This window comes from Motacilla alba, chromosome 20 (genome assembly GCF_015832195.1).
Source record: "Motacilla alba alba isolate MOTALB_02 chromosome 20, Motacilla_alba_V1.0_pri, whole genome shotgun sequence".
NCBI classification, from domain to species: domain Eukaryota; kingdom Metazoa; phylum Chordata; class Aves; order Passeriformes; family Motacillidae; genus Motacilla; species Motacilla alba.
The window spans coordinates 7910031-7925289 of NC_052035.1; the positions used below are offsets into that span (position 1 = coordinate 7910031).

Sequence of the window (15259 nt, forward strand, 5' to 3'; positions counted from 1 at the left end):
ATGGCAGCGGGATGTGGGCAGAGCCGGGTGGACCCTGGCCCACTGCATGGTGCGGGGCTGCGGCGAGGTTTCCGTGGGCCGCTGGCTCTTACATAAGCTCATTGTTTCCTGAGTCAAAAGAGGTTTTGTCTCCGCTCTGGAGATGTGACAGGAGGAGGAACAATTTGCCCCATTCATCTTTAACTCTGCTCTGGAGAGTGGTGCGGTGGCCTGCGCCGGCAGAGACGTTAAACCCAACCACTTCCCCGCCATAAAATCTCCCGGGGAGCAGGTGTTGGAAATCGCCCCTTCCCCTCCTGATCTCCTCAAATCCAGTGCCACAGAAATCAAGGATAATCCAGCAGCCTCTTCAAAATGAAAACGCTGAGCCCTGATTAATTCATTTAATAAGTGACTGATCCCCTCCTCCCCCAGCACCGCGGCCCAAGAAGCCATTTTGCTTCTTGCTCTCCTGGGCTGATGCCGGGGAGATGCCGGGGCTGCAGCAGAGGCACAAGGCTGCTCCCCCACAGCCACCTCACCGGCCTCACCACGTGTCTTGTCGTGGTCTGGCCTCTGTGGAGGGGCCAAAGAGGGCAGCACTCCATGGACCTCAGCGCCGGCTGCCTCTGTTGGGCTCTCCAGCCTCGCCTCTACTGCACAGTGCCAGGGGCTCCTCCACCTCCATGCAGCCCTGGAGCCCCAGCTCGAGGGGATTAAACAGGAGAACGAAATAGTCCCGTTTTCCAACCGAAAGATCAAACCGGTTAGAAGTGACATTGTTTTTGCAGTTCCATCTGCTTCAATTAGGGCACGGGGGTGGAGCAGGGGGGCTCCCAATTATCCTCATTAGAGGGGCTCCTCGTGCAGCCAAGCTCCAGCCGTGAGCAGGGAGCTCACCAGGCTCGTGCTGGTTGATAATGAATATATTCATGGCTGCGCAGCCTGGCCTTGCTCGCCTGCTGCTGCTGGAGCCCTGCTCCTGACATGTGCTTTGGGCACTGCTGGGAGATGCGGAAAACCTCTCCAAGCTCCGGAGCTTGGCGGGTTTTGCCGAAATGGAGTGTGGTCAACACAGCCCCACCACTGCTCAGAGTCCTGACACGGCTGCCAAAGCAACGCAGGAGCCTAAATCTGGTCCCAGCACCCAAGGTGGGAATGCTCCTGCTCCCTCTCCCCCAGCTCCTGCTCCCCAGCTCCTCTCAGGAATGACTGTGGGCTGGAGATACCCCAGTGAAGCTGCCCAGAGAGCAGCTTCATCCCCATCCCCATCCCCAGCCCATCCATCCCAACAAGGAGACCGCAGCTCCTTCCTGAGCTCGTCTGCATTTTCAAGCTGGCTGAGGCCATTCTCACTTGAACCCACGGACTCCCCAGTTTGAATTTGTGGCCATTTCTCTGCTCACAGTACTGAGATTAACCCACCACTTGGTTTATGGAGCTTCTGGTAGAGCATAACATGTAAAAATACAGAAATAAGAAAATATCTGTAGCTCATGGGTTTAAAAACCTCATTATTTACATCCATCCATCCTTGTATAAACTAAATTGTTCTTTTAGTAGGTGCTGGCTACTGATATTAGATTCCCATTTCATTTCCTTATCCCACCTGGCAGCTTCCTAGAGACATCTTCTTCTTTGTTTGCAATATCTTTTGCCTGTAGCAAACCCAGGGTTCGTAAACGCAGCAGCATCGGGTGGAAACCTGACGTGCAGCTGCTGCTGTGTGTGTTTTGTGTGACACAAAAGAAAACCTGAGACGTGGAGGAATCGGGGCAGTCCAGGTGTCACCCCCAGGATCCTGTCTGGTGTCAGCAGCCAGTGCAGGACTGTCACTGCCTACAGGAACGGGGGGGCCAGAGTTGGGGGCTGTGAGGAGGCTGGAGGTGGATGGGCAAGGGCAGAGTGGGATGCCCAGGGAGAGTGGGGGTAGTTAAGGCAGATTGGGGATGTCTGGGGTTGCTCATAGCAGGTTGAGGATGCTTTTATCCTGCAGGGGTGCCCAGAGGAGGTCGGGGATGCCCAGGACAGGTCTGGGGATGTGCAGGTCAGGTTGGGGATGCTCAGGGCACCTGCACATTCTCCTCCCAGGAGACACCTCTCTTGGTGCCCTTGCCTGGCAGGGATTTTGTGGGCCCCCAGCCCTGCTGGTGCAGGCAGCCATGCCAGGGGAGCTGAGGGAGGAGGTCCCCACCATCATCCTGGCCATGGCGCCGATTGGCCCAGCGCTGTTGCTGTGGCTGTGCCCGGGCCGATGGCGGGGCCTGGCCTACAGCTCGTGCCTCCGTGCATGGGAATAATTCTCCTTAATCCTTCCAAGAGGCATCGCTGGATGAGACTGGAGCCTCCCTCTGGGAGCCCCATCTCCCCTGGCGCAGAGAGCAGTGCTGGGGGAGGGACAGCCGCCATCCTGGGCAGGGAGGCCTCTGTGCCCCCGGCCACCTGCCCGCTCCTGCTGGGGCCACAGCCAAGCCAGGGTGGCTCCTGCACCCGTGCCGAGGGACAGCAAAACCCTGGGGGACTCAGCACCACACCAGTGCCTGGGGGCAGGAGGTGGCAGTGCTCCCAACACCCTGCCCCTCCAGATGCAGCAGGAACCTCTGGATGTGGTCTGGGATGCAGCCGCCCACTGCAGCCCCACCAGTGGAAACACTGGGACAGGAGACTGGAGCTCGTTTTAGAGAGATGGCTTGGAAGGTGCCCCTGGATGAGTGCTGGCTGCTGAGCCCCTCTGGAGCCCCGCACTCCCTGGCACAGAGAGCTGGCACCAAGGGTTTTTGCCAGGACCCAGCCCCGTGGTGGGGCGGGTGACGCCTGCCACGGGCCCGGAGCACCCGGCACATAAACACCACCCCGGGATTAGGTCAGCTCTGGTCATCGCTCAGACGAATAAGTGGATCAGCGCAAGGGAAAGGAGGGGGAGGGAGCTCTGCTGAGCGGGGAGCTCCAGTAGGGACCTTTTAATTTAGGGGCTCATGGGGCCAGGAGCCGCCTTGGCGCAGGCGCGAGGCCGGGCAGCGAGCGCTGGCGCCCGTGGCGGGGTGACTGGGGACACGCGGCGGCAGCCCCGGCCGGCCCCGCGGTCGGCCGGGATGCCCGAGCGTCCTCAAGTGTGTTTATTTTAAGGGATACAAAGTCCTGGGCCACCGCAGGGTCACCGCAGCACTCGCCCAGCCTCACAGGAAAGTTTCTCGCAGGTGCTGGCAGGGGGAGGAGGAGGAGGAGGGTGGATGGCAGCAGCTGGGCACCATCCTGCCGCCCTGCGCTTGCACACCTTTGGACCTGGCACCCGTGTGCCGGGAGCCATCGGCGCGGGGCTGCGGCCGCCCCACGGCCCCGGCCCATTGTCCCACGGTGGCCGGGCCGGGCGCGGGGACGGCCATCTGCTCCACACTGCCGACAGCTTCTTTGTTCACCGCCCGGCGCACGCTGGCGCAGGAAGCGGCTCCCACGTGCTTCGCCCTTTCCCTCTCGCAGAGGCACCTAATGAAATAAAGGATTTACTGCGGCGAGGGGGAGGGAAGGGAACGGGCTGAGCAGTTTGAAATGTCGTGCCTGGCCCCAGGGCTGGGCTCCCTGGCCAGGTGCAGGCAGAGTGGGTGCAGGCGGTGCTGGGCTCTCTGCCACTGCTGGACTGTTCTTTGGGAGCCGCTGTGGTGGGAGCAGGCACAGGCAGGGGGATGGTGCCGGGGCAGGGGTGTGAATGCGGCCAAGATCTGTGCGCTGGGTGTGTGTGGCACTGCCGTTGCCAGGGCCCTGACCTGTTTGTGTGGTGGGGAAAAGGCCTTGCGTGTGCTGTGGGGATGGCTCTAGGGCATGTGGACACTGGGAACAGGAATGCCCATGTAGGGTGTAGGTCACTTGGGCTTTGAGTGAGACAGGAAGGACATCCTGCAGCCCCTGTCCCCTCCCTGCAGCAGCAGGCCAAGGAGGAGCCTTGCTGGGTGGTGCCAGCTATGAGCAGAGCTCCTAATGCTGCTTCCAGGCACCATGGATTCAGGGTTTTCCCACCCAAGTGAGCCTGTCCTCGTGTATCATCCCCGTGGCCCAGCACTCTGCAGAACTGCATGTCCCTTAACCACCAGTGCTGGAACTTGTCACTTTCCATTGCACCCAGCCCCAAACTGGGCCAGGAGGATGGCAGGGGACCTGGCAGGGAGAGGCAGTGCCCCTTTCTCCTCCCTGCAATGCAAACAGAAACTGAAAAGGACCAAATTCCAAAGTTCTTATTCAAGCCCAGGCACCATGGCCAAGGGCGGAGGCGTGGGGACTGTCACCTGCGGAGGGATGGGTGGCTCGGGCATGGGGCACGGCAGCACCTGGTGTGCTTTGAGGGATGAGGGAGTGGATCCCTGTGACAATGGCCTTGCAGGCATGGACACCAGCATCTGCTGCATCCCAGGGCCCAAAGTGCAGCAGTGCCAGCCTGGCTCCCAGTGGCAACTCAGCCACCAAGTGAGCCCAGAGCAACTTCGAGAAGGTGGTCATAGGGTGCCAAGGGGGTGACGCACATCCTGCCTTGCAGATGACTCCTCGTCAGAGAGCTGCAGCGGGAATGGCTCCTCCACCCTGAACCCCTCCACCTCCAGCAGCACGCAGGGCGACAGCGCCTTCCCCGAAATGAACGGCAATGGCACCGCAGCCCCCATGGACTTCACCGCCTCTGCTGACGACCAGCCCATCAACCTCTGCGACAAGCTCACGCCTGCCCACATCACCCCTTCCTACCAGTCTGACAGCTGCAGTGCTGATGGGCTGCGCAGCAGGGTGAAGTACGGGGTGAAGACCACAGCAGAGGTACGGCTTGGGATGCTCTGGGAGAGCCAGGGACACGCCCCATGCCCCAGCTGGGCACTGCAGTGGGCTCACCTCACTCCTGACCAGCTGTGCCACAGCCACCATGTGACATGGAGCCCATTCGTGCTGGCTCTTCCAGTGTTTCCCACAGGATCAGGCAGAGCCATGGCCCCACCAGCCAGAGCTGTCATGGGACCACCGGGTCATCACAGGCTTGCTGAGGCCACCATGCTCCCCCCTGCCCAATGCAGGCAGGAGGTGACACACGTGGCCATGGGTTCATTTCCCTGGGTTGCAGAGGAGGGGTCAGACTTAGCAAGACAAGGAGAAAGGGTAGGTGCATGAGGTGAGAGCTGCTGGTAGTAATTCCTGTCTCCTCTCAGTCCCCGCCATACAGCTCTGGCAGCTATGACTCCATCAAGACAGAGGTGAGCGGCTGCCCCGAGGACCTGACTGTCGGCAGGGCCCCCACAGCTGATGAAGATGACGATGACCACGATGACCACGAAGACAATGATAAGATCAATGACTCAGAGGGGATGGACCCGGAGAGGCTAAAGGCCTTCAATGTAAGGAGAGCTCCACAGGGAGGGTGAGCCCGCCTGCCTTCCATCTCAGGGTTCTCACCACCTGTCTTCTCTATTTGCAGATGTTCGTGCGCCTTTTTGTGGACGAGAACCTGGACAGGATGGTTCCTATCTCCAAGCAGCCCAAGGAGAAGATCCAGGCCATCATCGAGTCCTGCAGCCGGCAGTTCCCCGAGTTCCAGGAGCGGGCGCGCAAGCGCATCCGCACCTACCTCAAGTCCTGCCGTCGCATGAAGAAGAACGGGATGGAGATGGTGAGTGGCCACCCCAGTGCCCTGCCCTTAGTCCCAGTGCCCAGAGCAGCACATCCCTGAGCATCCTCTCTGCTTGTGTCCCTGCAGACCAGGCCCACGCCGCCTCACCTGACCTCAGCCATGGCAGAGAACATCCTGGCCGCCGCCTGCGAGAGCGAAACGCGGAAAGCAGCCAAGAGGATGCGGCTGGAGATCTACCAGACCTCCCAGGTACAGTGCTGGCAGCCGGAGATGGGCGGGGAACAGAACTGGCAGTGTCCTGTGGTGGTGTCAAAAGTCTTTCTGAAAGTCTGAGGGGCTGCAGAACAGAGCCCTGTGCTGTGTCCTGAGGCCAGTGGGGATGGGAATGCTGGTTTGGGTTGGGCACACTGCAGCTGCAGGGCACCAGGCAGTGGGGATGGCAATGCTGGTTTGGATTGGGCACACTGCAGCTGCAGGGCACCAGGCAATGGGGATGGGAATGCTGGTTTGGGTTGGGCACACTGCAGCTGCAGGGCACCAGGCAATGGGGATAGGAATGCTGGTTTGGATTGGGCACACTGCAGCTGCAGGGCACCAGGCAATGGGGATGGGAATGCTGGCTTGGATTGGGCACAGTGCAGCCACAGGACAGCCAGGCTCCTCGCTGGAGTAGGTCTGTGTTTCCCCTGTGCAGGATGAACCGATCGCTCTAGACAAGCAGCACTCCAGAGACTCCACAGCCATCACCCACTCCTCCTACTCACTGCCAGCTTCATCTTACTCCCAAGACCCAGTCTACATCAATGGAAGCCTGAACTACAGCTACCGTGGCTACGGGTCCCTGGGGGGCAGCCTGCAGCCCCCCGCATCCCTCCAGACGGGCAACCACAGTAATGGTGAGTGGCTGTGCCAGGGGCACGGGGAGCCCACCCTGGCATCACCTCTGCCCCAGTGCACCGGGGGCTCCTGGCATCCCCCGCTGTGGGGTTGAGCTGGTTGCTGGAGGAGAGGCAGGGGCTGCTCCCACAGAGCTCCCAGTCCTGGCATCACCTCTCCTACCGCTGCACAGAGCTGCTCCGAAATCCCCTCTTGTCCCTTCCGTCTGGTGGCTCTGCTCACGTCATCAGCAGGTGGTTAATTGTTGAACTGCACTTGAGAGGACGGTTTGGGTGGCACTGGTGGAGGGAAGGAGTGTCACTTAAAAAAAAAGGAGAATTCGTACCAGATTCTCTGTTAATTATTAACAGGGGCGGGCGCCTATCGCTGCCCTGATCTCCTGCTGGTATGAACCATTCTGCTCTCGGGGATGGGGAGAGGGTGGGGGGCACAGCCACAGCTCAGGAGGGCTCTGAGGGGCTGGGGACTGCTTGGGAAGAGCTGAGAAAACAGGACTGATGCTGCAGGGCTGGAAGGTGGAAGGAGAGCGTAGGCAGAGCTTGAGATTAGGAGCAAGTGAACAGAGCAGAGTATCCTGGAGCAGGGCGCACAGGAAGGCTCTGAGGTACCTGCTGACTCGCCCACACCTGGTGCAAGAGGTGTGGGACACCAAGTGCTCCCTCTGGCTCTGTCCTGCAGAAGTAGCAGGAGGGGCTGGATCCCTTGCCAGTCCTTGTCCAGTCCTTCTGCAATCCCTGGGTTGCCATTGCCTGTCCTGGTGCGCTCTGGGCTCCTGCCCCAGCCCACCCCGACGGGAGCCAGGATTTGGAAGGATGTGATTTCCGGAGGCCTGAGAGATGCCTGTCTGGGATTAACTCTTATCATCCCTTCCTAATGCTTCTTAACCCTGAATAAAGATCCTGTCCTGGCCTCCAGCTGCTGAGACCTAATCCTCACAGCAATGGTTCCTCCCCAGAACAGCACAGCCACCCAGCCCCACTGCCAGGCACCTCCTTTGGCTCCTACATGTGAGACAGTGAACATGCAGGAAGGTCCTGGAGAAGCAAACAGGCCCTGGGTACAGCACTCAGCAGCACCTCTCCTTCTTTCTTTCTAGGGGATTTTTAAACCTCTGTTTTGCAGTTGTCTTTTTCCCAAGCTCTTGCCCAGTCCTTCAGAGGGAAGAGCACTCTGCAAGGAGCTGCGTCTTCTCCTCCCTCTGAGCAGAGGCCCCGCAGGGCTTTGCTGCCCAGAAGTGTCTTCACCCTCCATCCCCCACCTCAGGCAATTCTTGCTCAAGCCCACATCCCTGCTCCCATCTCCTTCCCCCCTGGTGAGACGGGAAACAAGCTCAGGCTCAGTTTACTGCTGCCTTTTCTGCCCAGTGAAATTGCTTTCGCATGAGAGCCTCCTCCTTCTTCTCCTCCTCCTCCTCCTTCTCCTCCTCCTCCCCCGCTTTGAAGCTCTGGTTCTCTTGGCATGGAACACTTCTGCTGGTGCTGCTCCTCCCGCAGCTCCAGCATTGCTTTCCTTGAATGCTTTCCATTCTGCCTGGGGCAACGAGCTTCCCTCCCTGCCACCATCACCAGTGCCACCCACCTGGAGTCAGGGCAGCTGAACTCTCCCATCCTGGTTTGCAAACAGCCACAACACCCAGTCCTTGTTCCTTGTCCCTGGTGTCCCATGGCTGTGTGAGGCCACCCAGCAGGGGCTCGGCCGTCCCAAAGCCTTTCTCCAGCATCCCCTACTGCTCCATCCGCCTGCAGCACTTCAGCTCACAGCCCAGGGATTAGTTCAGTGTCTTCTCCTTCCCTCCAGGCTGCAGCCTCAGCAGCCTCCTCTCCCTGACTACTATCACATCTCTAGTACATCTCTTGGCACTTCTCTCCTCATTTCCAATTCTGTGTTTCATGCCCTTTGTTTTGCTTCTCTTACTTAGTCCAACACGAAGCTAAGTCCACCTTTTCCCCTGCCTTTACTTTCTGGGGTCACTCATCAATATAAACCAGGGAAGCACCGCCCATGTGGGATGTTACTCCCTGTATGCAGAGGGAAAACCAGAACCTTGAAGGTGATTTTGATGTTGCAGGTGCCAACAGGAGCTGGCTTACCTCCCAGCAGACCCTCTCTTCACAGAGCTGTGAGCCAGGCTGCAGGATGGGATTTTTATCATATTGGCTCTGAGACCTCTTTATAGAATTGCAGAATTGTTTGGTTTGGAAGAAGCCTTGAAGCTGACTTCACTCCAACCCCCTGCCACAGGCAGGGACACTTTCCACTAGAGCAGATTGCTCTGAGCCCTGTCCAACTTGGCCTTGAACGCTTCCAGGGATGGGGCAGCCTCAGCTTCTCTGGGCACCCTGTGCCAGCAACTCACCAATCTCACAGGGAAGAATTTCTTCCCAGTATCCCATCTAAGCCTGCCCTCTGTGAGGTTGAAGCCGTTGCCCCTTGTTCTGTCTTTCCATGCCCTTGTCCAAAGTCCCTCTCCAGCTCTCTTGGAGCCCCTTTAGGTACTGAAAGGAGCTCTGAGATCTCCCCAGAGCCTTCTCTTCTCCAGGCTGAAGAACCCCAATTCCCTCAGCCTGTCCCCCTAGCAGAGGTGCTCCAACCTTTGCAGCATCTCTGTGGGCTCCTCTGGAGCTGTGTTCCTGTTGCAGAGGCAGTGAGTGGCTGCTCTGGTGTCTGTGGGAGCAGGAGCTCCTCACGTTACCCTGGCACTGTGGGGACCTTCCAAGTACTGCAGAGGTCTGGAATCACAAAAGGCTGAGCATGGGGAAGGTTGCTGTGCCTGAGCTTCCCTCTCACTTTTCCTTGGCAGGTCCGACCGACCTCAGCATGAAAGGTGGGGCCTCCAGCACAGCCCCGTCCAACAGCACCAGCCGGGGCATGCAGGCGGCGCAGCTCAGCCCCACGGAGATCAGCGCCGTGCGGCAGCTCATCGCCGGATACCGGGAGTCGGCGGCGTTCCTGCTCCGCTCTGCAGACGAACTGGAAAACCTCATTTTACAGCAGAACTGACTCCCCGTGTCTGCATCGCTCCTCGGTCGACAAGACAATTTATACCTGCTAGAAAGAGGCTCCCGGCGGTGTCCTGCTCAGGATCGCCATCGTCCTCCTGCCACGTGGTGGGCACATGTAGTTTTAGAAGGTGGGATCCAAAAGACCTGTTTTCTTTTACACTCCGAGCACCTGGGACTTCAGGCACAAGGACACGTTTTGGAACCGTACCAACACCCCGTGCCTCCGGCCGACCAGAAGCCAACCCTGCAGCTTGGAAGGATGTGGGACTGTGAAGGGCAGAAGGGAGCCTGGGGAGGTTTGGGGCTGCAGATGTATTTAGAATAACCTTTGTGGACCCAAATGTTAGATTCCCATCCCTGGATAATTTCCAAGTCTTAGGTGAGCTGAATCACATATTTATTGAGAAATGGACCCTCCTCTCCCCTTAGTAATTTATTTTTCTGAAAATGGATTCTTTTGAGTTTGTACAGATTGCCAGTTTTTTGTCTGTCTGATCAGAAGGAATTTATTCCTGTGAAATAACACATTCCATATCACTACACTAATTTCCAGGCAGCTCTGCCTGTTTCTCTGGTGAACCCTTGTCCCACAGGGAGCAAGTTTGCCATCCAGCCCTTGACATCGAGGCTGCTCAGCCTCCAGTGAGCGTAGGTGGGAGCTGAACAGCAGCGCAAGCGTCCTGCTTGGGCCTTTGTTCTAAGAGGTCCCGTAGCAGCAGTGGGGTCTGAACCTCCCGCAGAGACTCGGCAAGCTCAGCAGACCTCCGGCTGGAAGGACATCTCGCACTCATTAAAGTCATTGCAGATAAGAGAAGGAAGGAAGAAAGGAAGGAGATGCCTGAGAAACACTGTCGTGCGGTCACCATCCGTACTCTACCTCACACTCCATTGTGGGCTTCTTCCAGGACTGGCAGCGCCGGTCCTGGGGGTGGGTGAGTGTTGCAGACACGGGGATCGTGCCGAGGAGGCTGGAACCTCCGGCTGGGTCCTGCTGCCCGGCCGTGCGCTCCGCTCCGTCTGCAGCCAGCCCGGGAGCGGGGATGAAGCGCCCGGGGCCGCGGGCTGGGAGGCAGGGCAGCCCCAGGGCTCGCCCCAGAGGTGGGCTGGAGTGGTGACCGCCCGCTCCTGCGGGAGAGACGGGCAGCATCGAGCAGCAGAACTGACTAAGTCCTCTCCGGGGCCCAGGATCCTTCCCCCTCCCTGCTCACAGTCCTGGAACAAGCCCACAGTTCCCAAAGTGTGGAAGAACCGTAGTCCAGTGACCATTCTGCCCTGTTTCCACCCCCTCACAACGATGCACTTCGTTTTGCTCAGTGCAATACCTACTGCCAGTGCTGCTAACCCAGGGACCTCGCTCCGGCCAGGGGTGCTGAGCCCAGCCCAGCAATGCAACGTGCTCTGGAGCTGTGCAGAGACCAGCGAGGGTCCCTCTGCTCCCTGTCCCCCGCAGCCCCCCCACTTGGCTGAAGTCCACACCATGAGATAGAAATTTGATAAGTGTAAAGCTGTTTTGTAGGTAGGAACTTTCTTGGTTTGGAGCCAGTTTTTATCTTATTTTTTGGCCACCCAGAGCCGGCGGCCGGGGGCTGCTGCTCCAGGGGCCAGCGCTGGTGGCACAGGCTTGAGCAGCAGCTGGTCCGGCCGGGAGTGGGCCCGGGCAGTTCCCCTGTACCCTCTCTACCCCGTGATGCTCCACACACTGGAAGAAAAACAAAACTTTACCCTGCTCTTAGTCTCAGAACAGAAAAAGCTGCTGGCTCCTGAGGCCGGGTGTGCCTGGCCCCACAGCAGAAGGGATCAACCATCGCATTGACTGTTTTCCCCAAACCTTAAACTTTCCGTAGCATTTGGAGAAAAGGGACCCAGCCCCTCGCCACAGGGTGCAGCTGAGGGGTCAGTGCAGAGACGAGGTGATGGTGGCTCTTAGACCTGACCCGATGCTGGCCCCAGGAGCATCGTGGCCACACCGGTCCCCCCCTGCCCGCCACAGCAGAGCGTGGGGAGGGGGCCCCGGGGATGCCAGCCCCCAGCCAGGGCTCAGACTTAACGCTTTCCCCAGCACTTCAGAAGCCTGCTTGGTTTGTCCACTGCATCCTCCCATACTTGGAATTTATGTAAATATTTATTTTTGTGTGAATACCATGAAGTAACAAACCTTTGACAAAATCTGTAACCGCAGCCATTTGTGAAAGTCTTACCGTTCAGGCAGGAGAGGCAGAGACAATCGCTGTCCCGGGATTCTCCCTCTCCGTGGCCTCCCACCCACGCCGGTGCCTCCCTCCTCGGCAGAGGCAGAGGAACCTTTAGCCATAAGTTTGCCATCAGTTTGTACTGAAACAGAGGTAACCCGGGGGCACATGGACAGACCACCAACAACCACAGTTGGGTTAAGTTTTATTTATCCAAGTCATTCCTGATCACCTCTGAACCTGTCTCGGCACATGTGGAAGTTCAGGAGCTCTCACACGTGGTCAAAACTGCTGTAGAGGACACCGAGGCCATGTCGTGAAGGAGGGTGCCCAACACCACCCTGTCCCAGCACCTGATGTTCATAACCTGCAGCTGAATGGTACAGACTCAGATTCCCAAAGCCCTGGTGACAGCCACATCTGGGACAAGTTGTAAAACAAACGGGATTGACTCCGAATTTCTGTCAGGGATCTTTTTATTTTTCTTTCCCCTTATTTTTTTTCTTTTTTTTTCTTTTTTTTTTCTTTTTTTTTTTTGGTGAGCCACAGCGTTCTGGTTCCTTTGGCATGAGCTCCATGAGCATCTCCATGCTCTGCAGCTGCTCCGTGCTCCACCGTGGCTCCCTGTGCTCCAGGACTGTTCACAGCCACATTCCTGCGCTCTCACTGGGCAGGACGGGGTCAGGAATTGCTAGTCCAGGTTCTCAACAAGAAGGAACAAGCAGGAGCAGAATACACCGGCTTTCCAGATATCTGAGAGGTGGAAGGAGTATGCTGGGTTAGCAAATGGTCTGGATGGTCTTGGGTTTGGTTGAGAAAAGCGGATCACTGGTCGAAAAAATGAGATTTTTTTTTTTAAATTTTATTTTATTTCAACACACCCATCCTGCCCTGGATGTGCAGTTCCCATGATGCTGTTTCTCTATGGGAGAGCGTTCCCGGGGTTGTGAGCAGATGTAACTCGTACCTCCCCGATCCCAAGGGCCACTTCCCTCCCGGAGCGGCCGTCGGATTTAGTACCAGTTCATGGAAAAAAAAAAAAAATGCTGCTTTGAACTCAGAGGGTTAATATACTTTTGATTTGTAATTTTTTGTAAAACTTTTTACAAGGTAGCATAGTATTTCACCAGACACCAACTACAATCCGTCCATGGTCTGATTTTTATATAATTTAGTGGTGCTTTAGAAACTTTTGTTCGGTTGTTTCGGAGCTGCACAGCTCAGTTCTTCGCCTGTATCTACCTAAGACCAATGTGAACCTTTGTATTTTTGCTCCTAATTTTGGACTCAGTGAAAGTGTACTGTTTACATGTACAGAACTCCCGACCCCGTGTGTTCTGCCAGACCTGCTGTTGAAGAGGAAGCTGCCCCTCACCCAGTTCGTCTGCTTATCCCAGCCACAGCCTCACCCACCCAGCGCCACGCGCCCGCCCAGGGACACCCACCAAACCCACGCGCCCTTTCAGCAGTTCTGGGTTTTGCACAAGCTCTTGTATTTTATTTTCCCCCGGTAGTTTTACGGATCGGCTGCAGTTCCAGTCGGGAGCTGATCCGCGGCTCTGAAGCACCAGATCTGGGCAGTGCTGCTGCCTCCCCATCCTCCTCCTCCTCCTCCCACACGGGCGGTGCTGCCCGTAGGGTGCAGCTGATGCAGGGGAGCAGGGGGAGAACACTCCTGAGCAGAATTGGGAATTTTAGGGAAGGGGGTGAGCTCGCCCGAGCCGGCTCTGGCTTGGCGCGGAGGTGGGAGCGCGGTCCCGCGGGAGGCTCCCAGCGAGGCAGAAGAGGCTCTTTGGGAAGCTGCTGCTTTCCCGAGGGCTCGGATAGAAAGCGTATGGCACTTAATCCAGCTTCTAAGGTGACACTTTATTGCTTAATCAATTGATTCCTTTGGAAATGATATTTTTGCAGATAGGCACCTATGCAACTTCATGTGGCTCTTAAGCAGATGAGCACTTCCTCCTCAACGAGCTTGATAAGAGTTATTTGTGTTATATACTGTGGATTTTTCCAGTAAATGTGGCTTAATATTTTAATTCTTAGAATGTGTGTCTATTATATATGTGATGCAACTTAATTCTGTTCTGTTTGTGGAATGATTAGCACAGGCCAACTCCCTGTCCCCTCACTTAACAAAGACCAATGAGCTGTTAATCGAGCTGTTATCTCCATGGTATTACTTGCTAAATGCACTGATTTCATAAGTATGTGGAATCCTTTTTTTTTTTTCTTTTGAATCTGTATATCATATATAAGACTGAATCTACTTAATAAACACTGTATAACAAAAAGGGCTTTCTCCTCCACTGTCGAGCCCCGCTGGCTGCCCCTCGCCCCAGGCCCTGTGCGAGAGGTTGGTGCCATCAGTCACCAGAGCGGGATCTAAATTTAGGTGTTAAAAAGAAGAAAAAAAAAAAAAAACCAAACCAAACCATCTCTCATTCCTGTTGACATAAGCTGTGCTTTCCATTCCGTAACAGACAGCGTGGGTACCAGAGAGAGCAGTGGCAGCACTCACAAAGGGGGCAAGGCACCAGTTTTATGCTTAACTTATATTTTGACAAAATTAATTTTGTGAAGTGTCTGGTTTTTGTGAGAAAAAAAATAAGAAAAAAGAAGAAAAAAAGTTTTCATTGAAGTTTGTGCGAAGTTCTCCCTCATGGAAAATACTGATTTTTCGTTATCAGCTTTATTCACTAAGTATAATAAACCTTTGCATCCATAAATGTTCCTCTTCAAGCGCTGTATAGATACCATCTCCTGGTTTGATCATCAGGAGACCCAGAGGGTCCAAGGGTTTGCAGCTTCCGTGGAAATGCAGCTGCCCAGGGGTGTGGGGATGCTGGCTGGGCAGAGGGGTGGGCTGCCCCTTCCCGGGATTTGCTGCGGCTGCAGCCGGGAGCAAGGCCAGGAGGATCCACCGGAATGTTTGTGCTTGTAAACGATCACCTGGGACAGCACATCCCGAACGGAGCATCCACAGAATTCATGAGTGTCTGGCAGCGCAGCACCAGTGGCCCTGTGTCCCTGCCATCATCGGGTCTGTGCCTGAGCCTCTGGCTGAGCTTTGCTTCCAGATTTCCAGGGGAGCATGGGAGAGGGCTAGGCACAGGGATGAGCCGTGCTGGGCCACAGCAGCTGCAAACCAGTTGGCATCACCTGCTGAGGCTTCCACAGCCCCCTGGCCAGGCTGATTCAGGATGTCCCCGTGCCTGCTGATGGCCCCACCGAGCACGGCAGAGCCAGAGCCAAACAGCAGCCGGGCCGGGAGAGAGAAAATCTGTTACTTGGCACATGAATATCACAGAGAGAAAAAGAAGGAATAAAGTATATTGCTCTTTGTGAGATTCTGATGTTAATGGGTTTTACTCCTGAAACCCCCAAGCTCCCCTGTTCCAGAGGTAGCTAATCCTTATGCCAACCCCCCCATCCCAATAAAACAGGGAAGGATTAAATACTGTTTTAAAGCTTGGCTAGGTAACAACTCTACTCATTTTTTGCATTCCCTCTATTTAGATTAGCCAGGTATTCTGTGTGCAGAGCGCCTGCCAGAGCCAGAACATCAATGAAGCACCAAAAACCACAGAGGCCTT

The 15259-nt window shown here is 56.3% G+C and overlaps 1 protein-coding gene across 4 annotated transcripts in view; it reads left to right on the forward strand.

Annotated features, from left to right (window-relative positions):
• Window positions 1-14392, forward strand: part of NOL4L (nucleolar protein 4 like) — a 63937-nt gene extending 49545 nt beyond the window's left edge. For all 4 annotated transcript variants that reach the window (XM_038158690.1, XM_038158693.1, XM_038158691.1 and 1 more), the window contains 6 exons: window positions 4505-4776; window positions 5160-5345; window positions 5426-5617; window positions 5705-5827; window positions 6273-6474; window positions 9276-14392. In XM_038158690.1, the coding sequence (XP_038014618.1) occupies window positions 4505-4776; window positions 5160-5345; window positions 5426-5617; window positions 5705-5827; window positions 6273-6474; window positions 9276-9475 (1175 nt within the window). In that variant the 3' untranslated portion in view covers window positions 9476-14392. The remainder of the gene's footprint in view (window positions 1-4504; window positions 4777-5159; window positions 5346-5425; window positions 5618-5704; window positions 5828-6272; window positions 6475-9275) is intronic.
• The last annotated feature ends 867 nt before the right edge of the window (window positions 14393-15259 follow it).